At 40.0% G+C, this 23,284-nt stretch overlaps 1 protein-coding gene across 1 annotated transcript in view; it reads left to right on the top strand.

The window, feature by feature from the left end:
- Nucleotides 1-23,284, top strand: part of MAN2B2 (mannosidase alpha class 2B member 2) — a 341,988-nt gene that overhangs the window by 168,624 nt on the left and 150,080 nt on the right. Inside the window, exon 12 of the mRNA XM_053704158.1 lies at nt 16,486-16,677. Coding sequence (XP_053560133.1) covers nt 16,486-16,677 — 192 coding nt within the window. The remainder of the gene's footprint in view (nt 1-16,485; nt 16,678-23,284) is intronic.

The raw sequence follows: 23,284 nt of genomic DNA on the forward strand, positions 1-23,284 counted from the left end.
GTGGACCCATTTGGGTCTTTATGAGCTAAGCTCGTTCTGGGGGTCTTCCTCTATGGAATTTTGTGGTGTCCTTTTGATTTCCTTAGTTTTTTTCTTGCCCTGTCCCTTTGAGGGTTTTGGGCTGGTGTTCCCTTCACTAGTACGTGGTGTGTGGTTGGGGGCCGACCGCTGGGTGACGGTGTCTCCTGGAGGACTGTTGGCTAAGTTCATTCTGATTTTGCCATCTCTAGCTAGGCTTCTGGACTATCTGTGTCAGTGTCCTTGGGGCTTTTTCCTTTCAATGTTCTCGGCTTCGGACGAAGCAGGGTTTTGTTGGGTAGTGGTTTCAGGCCTGTTGCCCTCAGAATGGGCCGCCTCTGTACCCTCCCGTCTTGGCATTTAGTGTCCTCTATATCTTGGGTATTGTTTTTCCAAAAGTAATGAATGCAGCTGTAGACTCTTTCCATTTGTGAAGAAAAACTTAAATTATGCTTACCTGATAATTTTCTTTTCTTTAGATGGAAAGAATCCACAGCTCCCCACCATGATATTTCTTCTACTTTTCCTTGTTCCTCGGCACAATGACTTGGGGATGAGGGGAGTGGGAGGAGTATTTAAGCCTTTGTCTGGGGTGTCTTTGCCTCCTCCTGGTGGCCAGGTTCTTATTTCCCAAAAGTAATGAATGTAGCTGTGGACTCTTTCCATCTGAAGAAAAGAAAATTATCAGGTAAGCATAATTTATGTTTTTCCTCTTACTCATTTACTGTACCCACACATATTATATACCGTTTTTCTCGCCATTAAATGGACTTTCTAAAGATAGCATTATTTTCATAATATCTTATAAAAAAAATTTGAAATATATTTTTATTGAGGTTATATAGAATACCAACAAAAGCAAGGTTACAGTATAGTCATAATACAGTATTTTGAGCTTAGACAATACAGCAATGAACACATTTATACAATATACTGTACATCTTGTACTTTATAGCATAGAAATAAAATATGACTCTGTAACATAAATACAGCTATATGTAAATTATTAACCTATATATTTAGTTTGTAACCTCTTTAATTTTTTTTTTATGTTTGGCTATTCCCCATTTCAATCAACGACCATTCTTGAGACATAAATATCGATAGTGCAAGTAGTTGGGGATAGTAGTATAAAAATTGAGGAGATAATGAGGGAATTTGAAATAGATATATAGTATGTCACATTATCATTATAATCTCAAGACAGATCATGAATAACTATTTATATTGTGAATAATGGTGTGGTTAGTCGTGGTCTAAATAATCGAGACCTGTTGAACACTCAAGTGTATTATTATTAGATAAAATAATTTAGTCAATAAGAGTGTCTTCACTGTTTATTTGTACATGGAAATCTACCACATCACCATTAAAACAGGTTAGTAATGGACATTGAGAAGTATAGACATACATGAAAAACGAAAATAAGGGTTCTATAGGATAGATTTTCCGTTGCTTACGTAGTAAGCTCACTGGTGTAAAGAAAAGGAGAAGGGGAGGGGATGAGGGTAGGGTCTGGCGATATATGAAAACTTACAGGTATTCTCTAAATCATCCCTCGGATTTGGAGGAGGCGAAGAGAGATGGAAAAGGATAAAGCGAGGGGGGAGTGGGAGGGCAGAGACAGCAGAAGTTTACAGGATTGGGTTGTTGGGGGAAATAGGTCGAAGGATGCATTTTTCTGTGTTTACATAGTAAACCATTTGGGGGGGGAAGTGGGGTTAGTATTTAGAAGTTAGGGCTCTTATGCGGATATAAGTAGGGACAGATAATGGAACATTAACTATTAGGCAATTATCTGCAGTTGAGGGTTGTTTGCTTAGTGGGAGGTAACAAGTATTGTTAGTACTAGTAGGGATTATCAGGATATATGGCATTTAAGATCAAAGCAAAGTATCCTGGGGTATATATGTGATGTGGGAGCTGCTGTAATAAGTACATAACAGAATTAGGTAGATCCTTAGCTTTTAAGGTGTGAACCAATCATATCTTATAATTTACTATAAAAAAAAGTTATAAAATATGATGAAAAAATTGAAACCACACACACTTTTTCTAACTTTGACCCCCAAAATCTGAGCAGCTGCAGTATTTAAATGCTGGTGCACTGAGAATATCTAGTTATGTGTCACATGCACGTGCAGAGAGAAATGTTATTAAAACAGTGATCACTTTTACTAGAAGCATTTTTTCCAATACATGTGTCTTGCAAATATGTTTTTATCCAAAGATATAATCCATCTAAGTGCATTTAAATTTTGACCGGAAAGTCCCTTTAACTGTATGGTTGAGACTTAAATTATTTGAAAAACAGTTAAACAAGGTACAAATCAACTTTTCTCTCATGTAATTAGCAAGAGTCCATGAACTAGTGACGTATGGGATATACATTCCTACCAGGAGGGGCAAAGTTTCCCAAACCTCAAATGCCTATAAATACACCCCTCACCACACCCACAAATCAGTTTTACAAACTTTGCCTCCTATGGAGGTGGTGAAGTAAGTTTGTGCTAGATTCTACGTTGATATGCGCTCCGCAGCAGGTTGGAGCCCGGTTTTCCTCTCAGCGTGCAGTGAATGTCAGAGGGATGTGAGGAGAGTATTGCCTATTTGAATTCATTGATCTCCTTCTACGGGGTCTATTTCATAGGTTATCTGTTATCGGTCGTGGAGATTCATCTCTTACCTCCCTTTTCAGATCGACGATATACTCTTATATATACCATTACCTCTACTGATTCTCGTTTCAGTCCTGGTTTGGCTTTCTACTACATGTAGATGAGTGTCCTGGGGTAAGTAAGTCTTATTTTCTGTGACACTCTAAGCTATGGTTGGGCACTTTTATATAAAGTTCTAAATATATGTATTCAAACATTTATTTGCCTTGACTCAGGATGTTCAACGTTCCTTATTTCAGACAGTCAGTTTCATATTTGGGATAATGCATATGAATAAATCAATTTTTTCTTACCTTAAAATTTGACTTTTTTCCCTGTAGGCTGTTAGGCTCGCGGGGGCTGAAAATGCTTCATTTTATTGCGTCATTCTTGGCGCGGACTTTTTTGGCGCAAAAACTTTTTTTCTGTTCCGGCGTCATACGTGTCGCCGGAAGTTGCGTCATTTTTACAGGTTTTTTGCGCCAAAAGTGGCGGCGTTCCGGATATGGCGTCATTTTTGGCGCTAAAAGCATTTAGGCGCCAAATAATGTGGGCGTCTTTTTTGGCGCTAAAAAATGTGGGCGTCACTATTGTCTCCACATTATTTAAGTCTCATTATTTATTGCTTCTGGTTGCTAGAAGCTTGTTCACTGGCATTGTTTCCCATTCCTTAAACTGTCATTTAAGGAATTTAATCAATTTTGCTTTATATGTTGTTTTTTCTATTACATATTGCAAGATGTCCCAGATTGACACTGAGTCAGAAGATACTACTGGAAAATCGCTGCCTGGTGCTGGATCTACCAAAGTTAAGTGTATCTGCTGTAAACTTGTGCTATCTGTTCCTCCAGCTGTTGTTTGTAATGAATGTCATGACAAACTTGTTAATGCAGATAATATTTCCTTTAGTAATGTTACATTACCTGTTGCTGTTCTGTCAACATCTAATACTCAGAGTGTTCCTGTTAACATAAGAGATTTTGTTTCTAAATCCATTAAGAAGGCTATGTCTGTTATTCCTCCTTCTAGTAAACGTAAAAGGTCTTTTAAAACTTCTCATTTTTCAGATGAATTTTTAAATGAACATCATCATTCTGATTCTGATAATGGTTCCTCTGGTTCAGAGGATTCTGTCTCAGAGGTTGATGCTGATAAATCTTCATATTTATTCAAAATGGAATTTATTCGTTCTTTACTTAAAGAAGTTTTAATTGCATTAGAAATAGAGGATTCTGGTCCTCTTGATACTAAATCTAAACGTTTAAATAAGGTTTTTAAATCTCCTGTAGTTATTCCAGAAGTTTTTCCTGTCCCTGATGCTATTTCTGAAGTAATCTCCAGGGAATGGAATAATTTGGGTAATTCATTTACTCCTTCTAAACGTTTTAAGCAATTATATCCTGTGCCATCTGACAGATTAGAGTTTTGGGACAAAATCCCTAAGGTTGATGGGGCTGTCTCTACTCTTGCTAAGCGTACTACTATTCCTACGGCAGATAGTACTTCCTTTAAGGATCCTTTAGATAGGAAAATTGAATCCTTTCTAAGAAAAGCTTACTTATGTTCAGGTAATCTTCTTAGACGTGCTATATCTTTAGCGGATGTTGCTGCAGCTTCAACCTTTTGGTTAGAAGCTTTAGCGCAACAAGTAACAGATCATAATTCTCATAGCATTGTTAATCTTCTTCAACATGCTAATAACTTTATTTGTGATGCCATCTTTGATATCATTAGAGTTGATGTCAGGTATATGTCTCTAGCTATTTTAGCTAGAAGAGCTTTATGGCTTAAAACTTGGAATGCTGATATGTCTTCTAAGTCAACTTTGCTTTCCCTTTCTTTCCAGGGTAATAAATTATTTGGTTCTCAGTTGGATTCTATTATCTCAACTGTTACTGGAGGGAAAGGAACTTTTTTACCACAGGATAAAAAATCTAAAGGTAAATTTAGGTCTAATAATCGTTTTCGTTCCTTTCGTCACAATAAGGAACAAAAGCCTGATCCTTCATCCACAGGAGCGGTATCAGTTTGGAAACCATCTCCAGTCTGGAATAAATCCAAGCCTTTTAGAAAACCAAAGCCAGCTCCCAAGTCCACATGAAGGTGCGGCCCTCATTCCAGCCCAGCTGGTAGGGGGCAGATTACGTTTTTTCAAAGAAATTTGGATCAATTAAATTCACAATCTTTGGATTCAGAACATTGTTTCAGAAGGGTACAGAATTGGCTTCAAGATAAGGCCTCCTGCAAAGAGATTTTTTCTTTCCCGTGTCCCAGTAAATCCAGCGAAGGCTCAAGCATTTCTGAAATGTGTTTCAGATCTAGAGTTGGCTGGAGTAATTATGCCAGTTCCAGTTCTGTAACAGGGGCTGGGGTTTTATTCAAATCTCTTCATTGTACCAAAGAAGGAGAATTCCCTCAGACCAGTTCTGGATCTAAAAATATTGAATCGTTATGTAAGGATACCAACATTCAAAATGGTAACTGTAAGGACTATCCTGCCTTTTGTTCAGCAAGGGCATTATATGTCCACAATAGATTTACAGGATGCATATCTGCATATTCCGATTCATCCAGATCACTATCAGTTTCTGAGATTCTCTTTCCTAGACAAGCATTACCAGTTTGTGGCTCTACCGTTTGGCCTAGCAACAGCTCCAAGAATTTTTACAAAGGTTCTCGGTGCCCTTCTGTCTGTAATCAGAGAACAGGGTATTGTGGTATTTCCTTATTTGGACGATATCTTGGTACTTGCTCAGTCTTCACATTTAGCAGAATCTCATACGAATCGACTTGTGTTGTTTCTTCAAGATCATGGTTGGAGGATCAATTTACCGAAAAGTTCATTGATTCCTCAGACAAGGGTAACCTTTTTAGGTTTCCAGATAGATTCAGTGTCCATGACTCTGTCTCTGACAGACAAGAGACGTCTAAAATTGATCTCAGCTTGTCGAAACCTTCAGTCACAATCATTCCCTTCGGTAGCCTTATGCATGGAAATTCTAGGTCTTATGACTGCTGCATCGGACGCGATCCCCTTTGCTCGTTTTCACATGCGACCTCTTCAGCTCTGTATGCTGAACCAGTGGTGCAGGGATTACACAAAGATATCTCAATTAATATCTTTAAAACCGATTGTACGACACTCTCTGACGTGGTGGACAGATTACCATCGTTTAGTTCAGGGGGATTCTTTTGTTCTTCCGACCTGGACTGTAATTTCAACAGATGCAAGTCTGACAGGTTGGGGAGCTGTTTGGGGGTCTCTGACAGCACAAGGGGTTTGGGAATCTCAGGAGGTGAGATTACCAATCAATATTTTGGAACTCCGTGCAATTTTCAGAGCTCTTCAGTCATGGCCTCTTCTGAAGAGAGAATCGTTCATTTGTTTTCAGACAGACAATGTCACAACTGTGGCATACATCAATCATCAAGGAGGGACTCACAGTCCTCTGGCTATGAAAGAAGTATTTCGAATACTGGTATGGGCGGAATCCAGCTCCTGTCTAATTTCTGCGGTTCATATCCCAGGTATAGACAATTGGGAAGCGGATTATCTCAGTCGCCAAACGTTACATCCGGGCGAATGGTCTCTTCACCCAGAGGTATTTCTTCAGATTGTTCAAATGTGGGGACTTCCAGAAATAGATCTGATGGCTTCTCATCTAAACAAGAAACTTCCCAGGTATCTGTCCAGATCCAGGGATCCTCAGGCGGAAGCAGTGGATGCATTGTCACTTCCTTGGAAGTATCATCCTGCCTATATCTTTCTGCCTCTAGTTCTTCTTCCAAGAGTAATCTCCAAGATTCTGAAGGAATGCTCGTTTGTTCTGCTGGTGGCTCCAGCATGGCCTCACAGGTTTTGGTATATGGATCTTGTCCGGATGGCCTCTTGCCAACCGTGGACTCTTCCGTTAAGACCAGACCTTCTGTCACAAGGTCCTTTTTTCCATCAGGATCTCAAATCCTTAAATTTAAAGGTATGGAGATTGAATGCTTGATTCTTAGTCAAAGAGGTTTCTCTGACTCTGTGATTAATACTATGTTACAGGCTCGTAAATCTATCTAGGAAGATATATTATCGAGTTTGGAAGACTTACATTTCTTGGTGTCTTTCTCATCATTTTTCCTGGCATTCTTTTAGAATTCCGAGAATTTTACAGTTTCTTCAGGATGGTTTGGATAAAGGTTTGTCTGCAAGTTCCTTGAAAGGACAAATCTCTGCTCTTTCTGTTCTTTTTCACAGAAAGATTGCTAATCTTCCTGATATTCATTGTTTTGTACAAGCTTTGGTTCGTATAAAACCTGTCATTAAGTCAATTTCTCCTCCTTGGAGTTTGAATTTGGTTCTGGGGGCTCTTCAAGCTCCTCCGTTTGAACCTATGCATTCATTGGACATTAAATTACTTTCTTGGAAAGTTTTGTTTCTTTTGGCCATCTCTTCTGCTAGAAGAGTTTCTGAATTATCTGCTCTTTCTTGTGAGTCTCCTTTTCTGATTTTTCATCAGGATAAGGCGGTGTTGCGAACTTCTTTTAAATTTTTACCTAAGGTTGTGAATTCTAACAACATTAGTAGAGAAATTGTGGTTCCTTCATTGTGTCCTAATCCTAAGAATTCTAAGGAGAGATCATTGCATTCTTTGGATGTAGTTAGAGCTTTGAAATATTATGTTGAAGCTACTAAGAATTTCCGAAAGACTTCTAGTCTATTTGTTATCTTTTCCGGTTCTAGGAAAGGTCAGAAGGCCTCTGCCATTTCTTTGGCATCTTGGTTGAAATCTTTAATTTATCATGCTTATGTCGAGTCGGGTAAAACTCCGCCTCAAAGGATTACAGCTCATTCTACTAGGTCAGTGTCTACTTCCTGGGCGTTTAGGAATGAAGCAGCAACTTGGTCTTCTTTGCATACTTTTACTAAATTCTACCATTTTGATGTGTTTTCTTCTTCTGAAGCAGTTTTTGGTAGAAAAGTACTTCAGGCAGCTGTTTCAGTTTGATTCTTCTGCTTATAATTTCAGTTTTTTTCATTATAAGATTTAAACTTTATTTTTGGGTGTGGATTTTTTTCAGCGGAATTGGCTGTCTTTATTTTATCCCTCCCTCTCTAGTGACTCTTGCGTGGAAGATCCACATCTTGGGTAGTCATTATCCCATACATCACTAGCTCATGGACTCTTGCTAATTACATGAAAGAAAACATAATTTATGTAAGAACTTACCTGATAAATTCATTTCTTTCATATTAGCAAGAGTCCATGAGGCCCACCCTTTTTTGTGGTGGTTATAATTTTTTTGTATAAAGCACAATTATTCCAATTCCTTATTTTTTATGCTTTCGCACTTTTATCTTATCACCCCACTTCTTGGCTATGCGTTAAACTGATTTGTGGGTGTGGTGAGGGGTGTATTTATAGGCATTTGAGGTTTGGAAAACTTTGCCCCTCCTGGTAGGAATGTATATCCCATACGTCACTAGCTCATGGACTCTTGCTAATATGAAAGAAATGAATTTATCAGGTAAGTTCTTACATAAATTATGTTTTTTTTGTTTTTTAGTTTTATGTTCTATTTAAAATTATATAATTTCTCATTTTACCATATTAAACTTAACCTTAAAGGGAAGCCAAATTGTTTCTTTAATGATTCAGATAGAGCGTGCAATTTTAAGCGACTTTCTAATACACCTACTATCAATTTTTTTGTTCTCTTGCTATCTTTATTTAAAAAGCAGGAATTTAAAGCTTAGGAGTCAGTTTATTTTAGGTTCAGCACCCTGGATAGAGCTTGCTAATTGGTGGATACATTTAGCAAACCAATAAGCAAGCATAACCTAGGTTCTCAACCAAAAATGTACATTCCTGCTTTTTAAATAAAGATAGCAAGAGAACAAAGAAAAATTGGTAATAGGAGTAAATTAGAAAATTGCTTAAAATTGCATGCTCTATCTGAATCATTAAAAAAAATTGGGTTTAGTGTCCCCTTGAGTGCTAACGACGGCTCTGAGCCGTCGCAGAGTTTCCCACTCAGGTGCTAAAGAGGGCTCAGAGCCGTCTCTAGCACTCTCCCACCTTGAGGGAGATCTGGGGGCTCCCACCCGCTTCTACCCCTGCAATCGGGCCTGTATAGTGACAGGCATCACCGGGGCTTCCTGTTTTGTGTGGTGACATCATGCTCAATGAAGTGATGACGTCACTGTGCAACTTTAAAGGGAAACTCAAGTCAAAATTAAACTTCCTGATTCAGATAGAGCATGAAATTGTAAACAACTTTCCAATTTAATTCCATTAACAAAACGTGCACAGTCTTTTTATATTTACACTTTTTGAGTCACCAGCTCCTACTGAGCATGTGCAAGAATTCACAGAATATACATATATGCATTTCTGATTGGCTGATGGCTGTCACATGATACAGGGGGGTGGAAATAGACATAACTATGCAATTTATTTAAAAAAAATCTACTACTCATTTGAAGTTCAGACTAAGTGCTATTGGATTGTCTTCTTGTTATGCATTTGTTGATTATGCAATTATACTGTATTGACTGGTCCTAAAATGACAATGACAATGGCAAGTATAGGGAAAGGGGGCATGCTGCTTAGAAGCCTGTATCTCAGGCATCTAAGCAGCTACAGACCCCCAAGACCCACCTTTGGAAAGGTAATTGCCTAACCTTTCCAACGGTCATGGGGGAAAATGAAAAAAAAATTAAATCAGCTTAGCACCCAGGTGGGAAAGTGCTTAGCACTCAAAGGGTTAAATACCTGGTCTGCAGTTATTAGCTTTCTTTTGTAGCTGTATCCAATCTGTTAGCTACTTATTTTGTCTTCTTTAAGATGACATGCAATGCAGTCATTCATCACTCTACAGTTAAAAGCACATTATCAGTCATATAAACAGCAACATTTAAATATAGCTTTTCTTCTACAAGATATGACGAGTCCACGGATTTCATCCTTACTTGTGGGATTTATCCTCCTGCTAACAGGAAGTGGCAAAGAGCACCACAGCAGAGCTGTATATATAGCTCCTCCCTTCCCTCCACCTCCAGTCATTCTCTTTGCCTGTGTTAGTAATAGGAAGAGGTAAAGTGAGTTGTTAGTTTTAGATTCTTCAATCAAGAAATTTTTTATTTTCAAATGGTACCGGTGAGCACCATTTTCCTCAGGGAGAAATCATCAGTCTGGATTCTCAAGAGGAATGAAGAGATAATTTTTCTGCCCTGAGGTTGATGATCTTAGCAGACGTTACTAAGATCCATTCTGGTTCCCACAGAGCTTCTGAAGGTAGTGCAAGAAAAATCTTCAGTGTGGAGAACGGTGTCATGCTACAAGCAGCATTGAGGTATGTTCAGTCTTTTATTTCTGAGGAGACTTGTTATATCAGAACTGGCTGACATTATTCCCTGTAGGGGAAGGGGTAAGCTGTAGACCTATATGGGTTATGGTGGTACTGAAATTACCGTGTTGTATATATATTGATTACTACTGTGATGTGACTCAATAGGGGCTTGACACTGGGAGAGGCAGCTGAGAGACTTTCTATATTTATTATTTGGCATAGTGTTATGTCTGAGTAAAGGCATTAGGGGACCACATGGCTTATTAAAACCGCTTCCCATGTGGTTATGGAGACGGTTAATACGACGCCCACGATGGGCGGGGCCTATTTCATGCGCTCAGACGCACAGTTTTCCCCTCACTAGAAGGCAGCAGGCACTAGCTCCGGTGGGGCCTAAGTTTGATTTTCAGTCACCGGATCATTATTGAATCAATCTTGAGTACCCTGGGGGCAGGTAGGCGCCACAACAGAGCTGTGGTGAGGTGCAGGGGCTGTTAACGTGTTTTTAAAGTTTATTTACAAATAAAAAGACACTTTAAAAGGTGATTTAGCTTTTTTCTCAAAGTGTGCAACAATTTTTGGCTAATTTGAACAGTTTAGTATAATTCTTAGTGCTGAAAAATCGTTTTTGGCGCAATTCAGAAAAATTGTTGCGCTTTTATTATTTAAAGGCGCAGTACATTTTTTTTTTAAAATTCTCTGAATCAATAAATAAGCTTAAAAACGACTATTGTGGCTATTGCTAGTCTGTTTAACATGTCTGAACTTGAGGAAACTCTTTGTTCTATGTGTTTAGAGGCCATTGTGGAACCCCCTCTTACCTTGTGTACCTCTTGTACTGAAAGGGCCTTACAATGTAAAAAGCATATTTTATATAAAGAAAGTGTGCCTAAGGATGGTTCTCAGTCTGAAGAGAATCAGGATATGCCGCCTAATTCTCCCCAAGTGTCACAACCTTTAACGCCCACCCAAGCGACGCCGAGTTCCTCAACCGCATCTAATTCTTTTATTCTTCAGGATATGGCTGCAGTTATGTCAACTACCCTTACAGAGGTATTATCTAAGTTACCAGTGTTACAGGGTAAACGCAGTAGGACAGGAATCAATGTGAATACTGAGTCTTCTGATGCTTTGTTGGCTATTTCCGATGTGCCCTCACAGGGATCTGAGTTGGGGGTCAGGGAACTTTTGTCTGAGGGAGAACTTTCGGAATCGGGAAGTGTATTACCTCAGACAGATTCGGATCTCATGTCCTTTCAATTTAAGCTGAAACACCTCCGCCTGTTACTTCGGGAGGTCTTAGCGACTCTGGATGACTGTGACCCTATTATGGTACCACCAGAGAAATTGTGTAAAATGGACAAATATCTGGAAGTTCCCGCTTACACTGATGTTTTTCCGGTTCCCAAGAGAATTTCAGAGATTATCAAGAAGGAGTGGGACAGACCGGGTATACCGATCTCTCCTCCTTCTAATTTTAAGAAAATGTATCCCATATCGGACACCAGACTGGCAGACTGTCCCTAAGGTGGAGGGAGCTATATCTACCCTGGCTAAGCATACAACTATTCCTATTGAGGACAGCTGTGCTTTCAAAGACCCTATGGATAAGAAATTGAAGGGTCTTCTAAAGAAATTATTTATTCATCAGGGTTTCCTTTTACAACCGACAGCCTGCATTGTTCCAGTTACTACTGCAGCGGCTATCTGATTTGATGCCTTAGAAGAGTCTCTTAAGATTGAGACCCCTTTAGAGGATATTTTAGATATAATTAAGGCTCCCAAGCTGTCTAGAAGTCAAAGCTCTTGGCTATTCCTTTCAAGGGTAAGACCCTATTCAGACCTGAGTTGAAGGAAATAATTTCTGACATTACTGGAGGTAAAGGTCATCTTCTACCTCAGGATAAGTCTGTTAAGATGAGAGGTAAACAAAATAATTTTCGTTCCTTTCGGAACTTTAAAGGAGTACCCTCTTCTTCCTCTTCCTCCACAAAACAGGAAGGGAATTTTGCTCAGGCCAAGTCCGTCTGGAGACCCAACCAGGCTTGGAACCCCGCTGCTACTACCAAGACAGCATGAAGGAACGGCCCGATCCGGGACCGGATCTAGTAGGGGGCAGACTTTCTCTCTTTGCCCAGGCTGGGGCAAGAGATATTCAGGACCCCTGGGCACTGGAAATCGTGACCCACGGGTATCAACTGGAATTCAAAAGTTTTCTCCCAAGAGGGAGATTTCTTCTTTCACGATTGTCTGTAGACCAGATAAAAAGAGAAGCGTTCTTACATTGTGTAAAAGACCTCTCTACTATGGGAGTAATTTGTTCCAAAAAAGAGGAAACGTTCAGACCCATTTTAGACCTCAAAAGTCTAAACAAGTTTCCCAGAGTTCCATCCTTCAAGATGGAGACTATTCGAACAATTTTACCAGTGATCCAGGAGAGTCAATATATGACTACCGTGGACTTGAAGTATGCATACCTTCATATTCCTATCCACAAGGATCATCATCAGTACCTAAGGTTTGCCTTCCTGGACAAACATTTTCAGTTTGTGGCTCTTCCCTTCGGGTTGGCCACAGCACCCAGGATCCTCACGAAGGTTCTAGGGTCCCTTCTGGCAGTTCTCAGGCCGCGGAGCATAGCAGTGGCGCCTTATCTAGACAATATTTTGATTCAGGCGTCGACTTATCATCTAACAAAGTCTCATACAGACACAGTGGGGAATCTAGAAAAAGTTCACTAATTCCACAGACAAGGGTTCCCTTCTTGGGAACTCTGATAGATTCTATAGCCATGAAGATTTTTCTGACGAAGGTCAGAAAGTCAAAGATTCTAAATACATGCCGAGCCCTTCAGTCCAATCCTCGGCCATCAGTGGCTCAGTGTATGGAGGTAATTGGATTAATGGTGGCGGCAATGCTCATCATTCCGTTTGCTCGGTTTCATCTCGGACCACTGCAACTGTGCATGCTCGGACAGTGTAATGGGGACTATGCAAATTTATCTCCTCCGATAAATCTGGACCAGGAGACCAGAAACTCTCTTCTTTGGTGGTTGTCGCCGGATCATCTGTCCCAAGGGACGTGTTTCCACAGACCCTCATGGGTGATAGTGACAACAGACGCCAGTCTACTAGGCTGGGGAGCAGTCTGGAACTCCCTGAAGGTTCAGGGTGTATGGTCTCAGTTGGAGTCTCTACTTCCAATCAATATTCTGGAATTGAGAGCAATATTCAATGCGCTTCAGGCGTGGCCTCAGTTGACTTTGGCCAAATTCATCAGATTTCAGTCGGACAACATCACGACTGTGGCTTACATCAATCATCAGGGAGGAACGAGGAGTTCCTTAGCGATGACAGAGGTATCCAAGATAATTCGATGGGTGGAGGCTCACTCTTGTTATCTGTCAGCAATCTACATCCCAGGAGTGGACAACTGGGAAGCGGACTTTTTAAGCCGACAGGAATTTCATCCGGGGGAATCGGAACTCCATCCGGAGGTCTTTGCCTCCCTGATTCTCCGATGGGGCAGACCGGAATTGGATCTGATGGCGTCTCCACAGAATGCCAAGCTCCAAAGATACGGATCCAGGTCGAGGGATCCTCAGGCCGAACTGATAGATGCCTTGGCAGTGCCTTGGTCGTTCAACCTAGCTTATGTGTTTCCACCATTTCCTCTCCTTCCCCGGGTGATTGCTCGGATTAAGCAGGACTTCAGTAATTCTAATCACGCCTGCGTGGCCACGTAGGACTTGGTATGCAGATCTAGTGGACATGTCCTCTCTGCCTTCGTGGAAGCTTCCATTGAGACGGGACCTTCTCATTCAAGGTTCCTTCCAACATCCAAATCTAATTTCTCTGCAGCTGACTGCTTCGGTCATTGATACTCTTTGATACTCTGATTCAGGCACGTAAACCTGTTACTAGAAGGGTTTACCATAAGATATGGCGTAAATATCTTTGTTGTTGCGAATCCAAGGGCTACTCATGGAGTAGAGTTAGAATTCCCAGGATTTTGTCCTTTCTCCAAGAAGGATTGGAGAAAGGGTTGTCAGCAAGTTCCTTAAAGGGACAGATCTCTGCTTTGTCAATTTTGTTACTCAAACGTTTGGCAGATGCTCCAGACGTTCAGTCTTTTTGTCAGGCTCTAACCAGAATTAAGCCTGTGTTTAGACCTATTGCTCCACACTGGAGTTTGAATTTAGTTCTTAATGTTCTTCAAGGGGTTCCGTTTGAACCCATGCATTCCATAGATATTAAGTTGTTATCTTGGAAAGTTTTATTTTTGGTCGCTATTTCTTCTGCTCGTAGAGTTTCTGAGCTTTCAGCGTTGCAATGTGATTCGCTTTATCTTTTATTCTGATAAGGTGGTTTTACGTACCAAACCTGGTTTTCTTCCTAAGGTGGTTTCTAATAAGAATATTAATCAGGAAATTGTTGTGCCTTCATTGTGTCCTAACCCTTCTTCTAAGAAGGAGCATATGTTGCATAACCTGGACGTGGTCCGTGCCCTGAAGTTTTACTTCCAGGTGACTAAGGATTTCCGTCAATCATCTTCATTATTCATTGTTTTTTCTGGAAAGCGTAGGGGTCAGAAAGCTACGGCTACCTCTCTTTCTTTTGGCTGAAGAGTATCATCCGTCTGGCATATGAGACTGCTGGACAGCAGCCTCCTGAAAGAATTACGGCTCATTCTACTAGGGCTGTGGCTTCCTCATGGGCATTTAAAAACGATGCTTCTGTTGAACAGATTTGCAAGGCTGCAACTTGGTCGTCTCTTCACACCTTTTCCAAATTTTACAAATTGTATACTTTTGCTTCTTCTGAGGCTGGTTTTGGGAGAAAGGTTCTTCAAGCAGTGGTGCCTTCCGTTTAGGTTCCTGTCTTGTCCCTCCCTTTCATCCGTGTCCTGTAGCTTTGGTATTGTATCCCACAAGTAAGGCTGAAATACGTGGACTCGTCATATCTTGTAGAAGAAAAGGAAATTTATGCTTACCTGATAAATTGATTTCTTCTACGATATGACGAGTCCAAGGCCCACCCTGTTATTTTTAAGACAGGTGTAGATTATATTATGTTTTTTATTAACTTCAGTCACCTCTGCACCTTTGGCTTTTCCTTTCTCTTCCTAACTTCGGTCGAATGACTGGAGGTGGAAGGAAGGGAGGAGCTATATATACAGCTCTGCTGTGGTGCTCTTTGCCACTTCCTGTTAGCAGGAGGATAAATCCCACAAGTAAGTATGAAATCCGTGGACTCGTCATATCGTAAAAGAAATCAATTTATCAGGTAAGCATAAATTTCCTTTTCTTCTACAAGATATGACGAGTCAGTAATACAGCTGTATAAGGTATGTACTTCCTGTTAATGGTCAGTGACCACTAATGCTTTTTGTTTGATAGGTACTTCCTGCTAATGCACATTTAGCATTAGTAGGAAGTACCTATAAAAAAAAACTAGCATTAAGGTGGAGTGCACAACTGGTACTGGTATATTTATTTTATATTTAAACTAATTTCACTTCTTATTTTTTCAGGCAATAAATGTCAACATGCGTTTAATGCTATATTACATTTTGAGTACAGTGTCTCTTAAACAGACATTAAACACTTTGTGATAGTAATATAAAATGATATGCTTTCATTATTTATTTTCTCCCCTTTTCTCTTAAAGGGCCACTAAACCCAATTTTTGCAATTTTAAGCAACTTTCTAATTTACTCCTATTATCAATTTTTCTTTGTTCTCTTGCTATCTTTATTTAAAAATCAGTAATGTGATGCATAGGAGCCGGCCCATTTTTGGGTGAGAACCTGGGTTATGCTTGCTTATTGGTGGGTAAATGTAAGCCTCCAATAAGCAAGTGCTATCCATGGTGCTGAACCTAAAATGGGCTGGCTACTAAGATGTACATTCCTGCTTTTAAAATGAAGATAGCAAGATAACTCAGAAAAATTGATAATAGGAGTAAATTAGAAAGTTGCTTAAAATGTCGTGTTCTATCTGAATCATGAAAGAAAAAAATTGGGTTCAGTGTCCCTTTAATTTCATTCTGACAATCCTGTTCTTTTCATTTCCCGTTAGGAGTGGAAGTGCAGAGCACTGTTATATTCCACACAGTCATTGGCTCAACACAGGGACTTAATGGGAATTGTCTCATATTGGCCTCAGCAGAGAAAGTAACCTAAGTTACAACATGGCAGCACCCATTGCTTTATAGACATTACAACTTTACACTTATTTTGTCAATATTTACACAACTAATTAAACTTTAAAAAATCCATCTAGATGTTATTCTCAGACTAGTCTTTTGTTTGAATGCTGCATTCTATCTAGCATTTATTTACTGTTTAATGTCCTTTTTAAAGAAGCAATTACCCACTGATTATTCATAATGACTACTAATTTCATTGCTTAACTTTATTTATACGGTTCTCCTCCTAAAATATAAGATGTTTTTATGGTTTGCTGTTCCAGAGAGAAGAATAATAACATTACGATGACCCAGGAATTTCTAGAGTACCATGCCAATGGAGATATTGGTACTGGTCCAATTTCCGATAACTACTTGTTCACAGCAAAAGGACCGGCTTTACCAGTTGCAAAGGCTGTGGGACTAGAAATTATATTCGGGAAGCTGGTGACTGAAATAAGACAATATTTTTACAGGTATTTTTCTTTCAGTTTTTAGTATAGGGTGATACATGTCTTGCTTTTTTTCTATGGTACCATGAGAACTAAACTGGGAAGACTTAAAGGGACATAATACTCATATGCTAAATCACTTGAAACTGATGCAGTATAACTATAAAAAATATCACCTGAGCATCTCTATGTAAAAAAGGAAGATATTTTACCTCACAATTTCCTCAGCTCAGCAGAGTAAGTTCTGTGTAAAAAGTTGTACTTCAGCTGCTGCTTAGATGCAGGTAAAAAAAAATATGAAGAAATGAACTGCAGCCAATCAGCATCAGCAGTGCTGAGGTCATGAACTCTTTTACTGTGATCTCATGAGATTTCACTTAACTCTCATGAGATTTCATAGTATACTTCCTTAAATTGAATAGGGAAATAATATGAGTGTGCACGAAGCTCACTCCCTTGGCTGTCCCGGGACAGACATACTGATTTGCTGCTTAAAGTCCTTTGCAATGGGGTTTGAATACTTAGGAACGTTTTGAGGTAAAATATCTTTCTTTTTTACATAGAGATGTTCAGGTGATATTTTCTAGTCAACTTTTTACAGCTATGCTGCATCACTTTCAAGTGTTTCAACATTTGGGTATGAGGGAACATATATTTTTAGTCAATCAAATTAAAATGCACAGAAGACCAATTAAAATTACATTTATTTTACAATGGGCATGGTTATATTAATATACTTTTTACATCTGTGATTACCTTGTATCTAAGCCACTGCAGACTGCCCCTTATCTCAGTTCTTTTATTGACTTGCATTTTAGCCTATTAGCATTCAATCATAAATAACTCCACAAGAGTGAGTACAATATTTTCTCTATGCCACAGATGACCTAGCACGGTTTATCTGTGAAAAAACTGTCAAAATGCAGTGAGATAAGAGGCAGCCTTCAACGGTTTAGAAATTATCATATGAGCCTACCTAGGTTTAGCTTTCAACAAAGAATACCAAGAGAGCAAAGCAAATTTGATGATAAAAGTAAATTGGATAGTAGTTTAAAATTGCATGCCATATCTGAATTATAAAAGTTTAATTTTGACTAGACTGTCCCTTTAAATAAGCTTCTGCTACTTTATTTTCTTAAAGGGACAGTAAAGTCATAATTAGACATTCATGATTTAGACAGAGCATACCATTTTCCAATTTACTTACTATTATTTGGAGTTTTGCGTGGAATGTGTCAGAGGCTTTTTTTCAACACCTTTTTTGTGCCATACCAATATAAACAAAATAAATAAAAATGAGAATGCATAAATATTTGTAATTGCAACAATTATCTGAGAAAAATGCAGAGATGCCAATGTTTTTGGCCATGACTCTATGTATATGTATATATGTATGTGTATATATACACACACACACGCATGTATATATGTATGTGTATATATACACATATATATATATATATATATATATATAAATATATATATATATATATATATATATATATATATACACCCCTGGCACCCCTGACAATTTCCATGATTTTCATTTATAAATAATTGTGTGTTTTCATTTTGATCTATCAAATAACTGAAGAACACCATAATATTTCAGTAGTGGAATGAGGTTTATTGGATTAATAGAAAATGTGCAATATGCATCAAAACGAAATTAAACAGGTGCATAAATTTGGGCACCCTTGTCATTTTGTTGATTTGAATACCTGTAAGTACCTAGCACTGATTAATTGGAACACACAATTTGTTTGCTGAGCCCATTAAGCCTTGAACTTCATAGACAGGTGCATCCCATTATTATTATTATTATTATTATCGGTTATTTGTAGAGCGCCAACAGATTTCGCAGAGCTATAAACAAAGGGGGAGTACAACAAAACAATTATAGGGTAGAGGGCCCTGCCAAGAGTCAGTCTGGAGAAGTCCTGTAAACGGGAGTGTGATGAGGTGACAAGAAAGGAGGAGAGTAGGAGGTCATGAGCAGAGCGAAGGGGACGGGAGGGAGAGTATCTGGAGACAAGGTCTGAGAGGTAGGGGGGAGCAGTGCAGTTGAGGGCTTTGTATGTAAGAGTGAGAGTTTTGTGTTTGATCCTAGAGGCAAGAGGAAGCCAGTGAAGGGATTGGCAGAGAGGCGCAGCAGATGAAGAGCGACGTGTAAGGAAGATGAGTCTGGCAGAGGCATTCATTATGGATTGTAAAGGAGCTAGGCGGCAGGTGGGGAGACCAGAGAGGACAGAGTTGCAGTAATCAAGGCGGGAAAGAATGAGAGAGTGGATTAAAATCTTAGTTGTGTCTTGTGTAAGGAAGTGTCTAATTTTAGAGATGTTTTTAAGGTGGAAGCGGCAGGCTGTAGCCAACCACTGAATGTGAGGAGTGAAGGAAAGATCTGAGTCAAATTTGACCCCGAGACATCGGGCATGCGGGGTAGGGGTAATGATGGAGTTGTCGACAGTTATTGAGATATTGGGGGTGGAGATTTTGGAAGAAGGGGGGAAAATGAGGAGCTCAGTTTTGGAGAGATTTAGCGTGAGGTAGTGAGAGGACATCCAGGAAGAGATGTGAGAAAGACAGTTAGTGACACGGGTTAGCACGGAAGGAGATTGTTCTGGTGCAGAGAAGTAGATTTGGGTGTCATCGGCATACAAATGATATTGGAAACCGTGGGACTTAATTAGGGAACCTAGTGATGACGTATAGATTGAGAAGAGAAGGGGACCGAGGACAGAGCCTTGCAGTACTCCGACAGAAAGTGGTGACGGGGCATAGGAGGCCCCAGAGAAGGCTACACTGAAGGTACGGTTTGACAGGTAGGAAGAGAGCCACGAAAGGGCTGTGTCACAGATGCCGAAGGATTGGAGGGTTTGGAGCAAAAGAGGGTGGTCGACAGTGTCAAAGGCTGCGGACAGATCAAGGAGGATAAGCAGAGAGAAGTGGCCTTTTGATTTAGCTGTAAGTAGGTCGTTGGTGACCTTAACAATAGCTGTCTCTGTGGAGTGATAGGGACGAAATCCAGATTTCAGCGGGTCAAGAAGGGAGTTTAACGTAAGGAAATGGAATAGGCGTGCATATACTAGTTTTTCGAGAAGCTTTGAAGCAAGAGGGAGGAGGGAAATATGGCAGTAGTTGGATGGGGAGGAAGGATCAAGGGAAGGTTTTTTGAGGATAGGTGTGACCAGTGCATGTTTCATCGATGAGGGAAATGTACCAGTGCTGAGGGAGAGGTTGAAAATGTGTGTTAGTATAGGGGTAAGGGTAGCAGAGAGAGAGGGGAGCAGCTGTGAGGGGATAGGGTCAAGGGGACAGGTAGTGAGGTGAGCGCGCAGTATAAGTGCTGAAACTTCTTCCTCAGTAGCAGGGGAGAATGAACTAAGTTTCAGGTTATGAGGGTTGTGGTTGAGTGAGAGTATTTGAGGGGGGGGAGAGAATGGAATTGTGTTGAGAGCTGATTTCATGTCTGATGGAGTCAATTTTGTTAATGAAGTGACTGGCAAAATCTTGAGCTGACAGAGAAGTTGTATTAGGAAGTGGGGGAGGGCGGAGGAGAGTATTGAAAGTGGAGAACAGACGTTTTGGGTTTGAAGAAAGATTAGAGATAAGAGTAGAGAAGTAGTGTTGCTTGTGGAGATTAAAGGATTACTATCTTTTGGATTTTTGACCAAAAACGGAACCCATATTTCAAAATAAAGATATAATAAATAACTCACTAACCTATTTTCAGATTCAAACGAAGCTGAATAACAGCATAAAAATAAGTTTTATTTTTTAATCCTGACGTCACCTAATCCAGCCCTCCAATATGGGCAGTTCATATCTGAAATCAGTAACCTATCCTAGCCCTATTTTATGCATATAATTATCAGAGGATTACTGCGGTTTGCGCATGCGTGTTTGTTTTGTCTGAAGCCGAAACTGCCCATATGTTAATTGGATTCATGCTTGTGTATTGTTATGCTGAATCCATGAAATCTGTTATCAAGCCATTTTATGGTCAATCGAAACTGTAGAATTTTTCAATGCCTTATATCTTTTATATCTATAAATGTAATACTATTTACTTACATATATGAATATAAAGATTTACCAATATAAATGTATCAATAAAGTTATTTATCAATAAGAGATTGTTTATACTTCATATATTGATCCGTATAAACAATTAGTTTTACATAGTTTATTTTTAATTGCTCGTTTTTTCTAGGGAGATTCACTTGTATACAATCCATAATAAATCTATTGCATGAAATAAAAAATAAATATGAGATCGTTTATACTATACTGTATATATTGGTCTTTATTAACAAATCATGTTTAAAACTTTTCTAACATTGCTCGTTAATTCTAGGGAGATTATATTGTATGAAGCTAATTGCTCGTTAATTGTAGGGACGCAAGCAATGAACTTACCTTAACAGTGCAGCAAACTCTTCTGATCCGCGATCGATAGAACGGGTCTACTGCATATATAACAGACATACAGAGAGTGACGTGAGCAATGACGTCGCGGTATCTTGCGCATGCGCAATAACAATAAAGGTCGCCATCTTCCAACCGGTGTTGTCAGCCCGGATTGGACAACGAGCATAATGAAAAACAGAGTGGGTTTGGAAAGGTTGAAAAATTCGGAGCCAAATATCTTCTAAACGGAAAGTAATTGAAACAGATAGGGCATTATAAAAATATTTAATATATGATTTTCTTTGCAGCATCGATTAGTTATTTTGTGCCTACAGTGTCCATTTAAGGGCAGAGTAGTAGGAGTTGAAGATGAATTTGTAATGAAGAAAATCAGCTGAACTCCGTGATTTTCTCCAATGCCGTTCAGCAGTACGGGAACATCTGCGTAGGTACCGTGTCAGAGGAGTATGCCAAGTCTGGGGATGAGTGTGTGATTTCCGAGCAGTGGTAAGAGGGGCGAGATTGTCAAGGACGGATATAAGGGTGGAATTATAGTGGCAGATAGATTGTTCAGGGCAGGAAAAGGAGGAGAAGGATGAGAGGAGCTGTTTAAGGGAATTAGCAAGTTGTTGCTGATCTAAAGACCTAATGCTTCTGTGAAGTTTGGTGTGAGGAGTAGAAGGTGGGAGAGTTGTAGGAAGGGATGATATGTTGCAGGTAAGGAGATGGTGGTCAGAAAGTGGAAAAGGGGAGTCTGAGAGAGTGCATCGATAGCTAAAGATCAGGTCAAGAGAGTGACCGTCTTTGTGAGTGGGAGAATCAGTCCATTGTGATAGACCGAAAGAGGAAGTGAGTTGCAGAAGTTGTTTAGCAGATGAGGCAGTGGGATTGTTAAGGGGGATGTTGAAGTCGCCAAGAATGAGGGCAGGGGTGTCTGAGGAAAGGAAATAGGGTAGCCAGACAGCCAAGTGATCTAGAAATTGAGTTGCGGAGCCAGGGGGTCGGTATATGACTGCAACACGTACAGAGAGAAGGGAGAATAAGCGAATCATGTGGGTTTCGAATGAGGGAAAAGTGAGGGAAGAGATAATATGTTTTTGTTGAAAGGTGCAACGAGAGGAAAGTAAAATACCTACACCACCTCCTTGTCTATTACCAGACCTAGGAGTGTGGCTGAAGTGGAGACCCCCATGTGACAGAGCAGCAGTGGATGCTGTGTCTAGGGGAGAGAGCCAGGTTTCTGTTAGGGCCAGAAGGTTGAGGGAGCGGGAGATGAATAGGTCATGTATAGAAGTGAGTTTGTTGCAAACAGAGCGAGAGTTCCAGAGTGCACAAGTGAAAGGGGTAGTGGCTTTAGATGCAAGAGGAATGTGAGTAAGGTGTGCAGAGTCTATGGGATGGTAAACATGGATGTGCACGGCTTGTCAGTGGTTGGGGACCAGGATTAGGGGAGATGTCATCAGCAGTAAGTAGAAGCAAGAGGGAGAGTGACATGAGATGAGAAAAGGTATTTAAGGTGGCCAATTGCAAGTTGTTGTTCTCTTTGACTCTCCTCTAAAGAGTGGCAACATGGGGGCCTCAAAATAACTCTCAACCTGAAAACAAAGATTGTTCAAGAATATGGTTTAGGGGAAGGCTACAAAAAGCTATCGCAGAGATTTAAGCTGTCAGTTTCCACTTTGAGGAACTTAGTGAGAAAATGGAAGACCACAGGCACAGTTCTTGTTAAGGCCAGAAGTGGCAGGCCAAGTACAATATCGGAGAGGCAAAGGATGGTGAGCACGGTCAAAAACAGCCCACAGACCACCTCCAAAGACCTACAACATCATCTTGCTGCCGATGGTGTCACTGTGCATCGTTCAACAATTCAGCACACTTTGCACAAGGAGAAGCTGTATGGGAGAGTTATGCGGAAGACGCCTTCTGCACACACGCCACAAACAGAGTCGCTTGAGGTATGCAAACGCACATTTGGACAAGCCAATTTCATTTTGGAAGAAGGACTGATGAAACACAGATTGAGTTATTTGGTCATAACAAGAGGCATTATGCATTGCGGCAAAAGAACACAGCGTTCCAAGACAAACACTTGCTACCCACAGTAAAATTTGGTGGATGTTCCATCATGCTGTGGGGCTGTGTGGCCAGTGCCGGTACTGGGAATCTTGTTAAAAGTTGAGGGTTGCATGGATTCCACTCAATATCAGCAGATACTTGAGAA

Source organism: Bombina bombina, chromosome 2 (assembly GCF_027579735.1).
Source record: "Bombina bombina isolate aBomBom1 chromosome 2, aBomBom1.pri, whole genome shotgun sequence".
NCBI classification, from domain to species: Eukaryota; Metazoa; Chordata; class Amphibia; order Anura; family Bombinatoridae; genus Bombina; species Bombina bombina.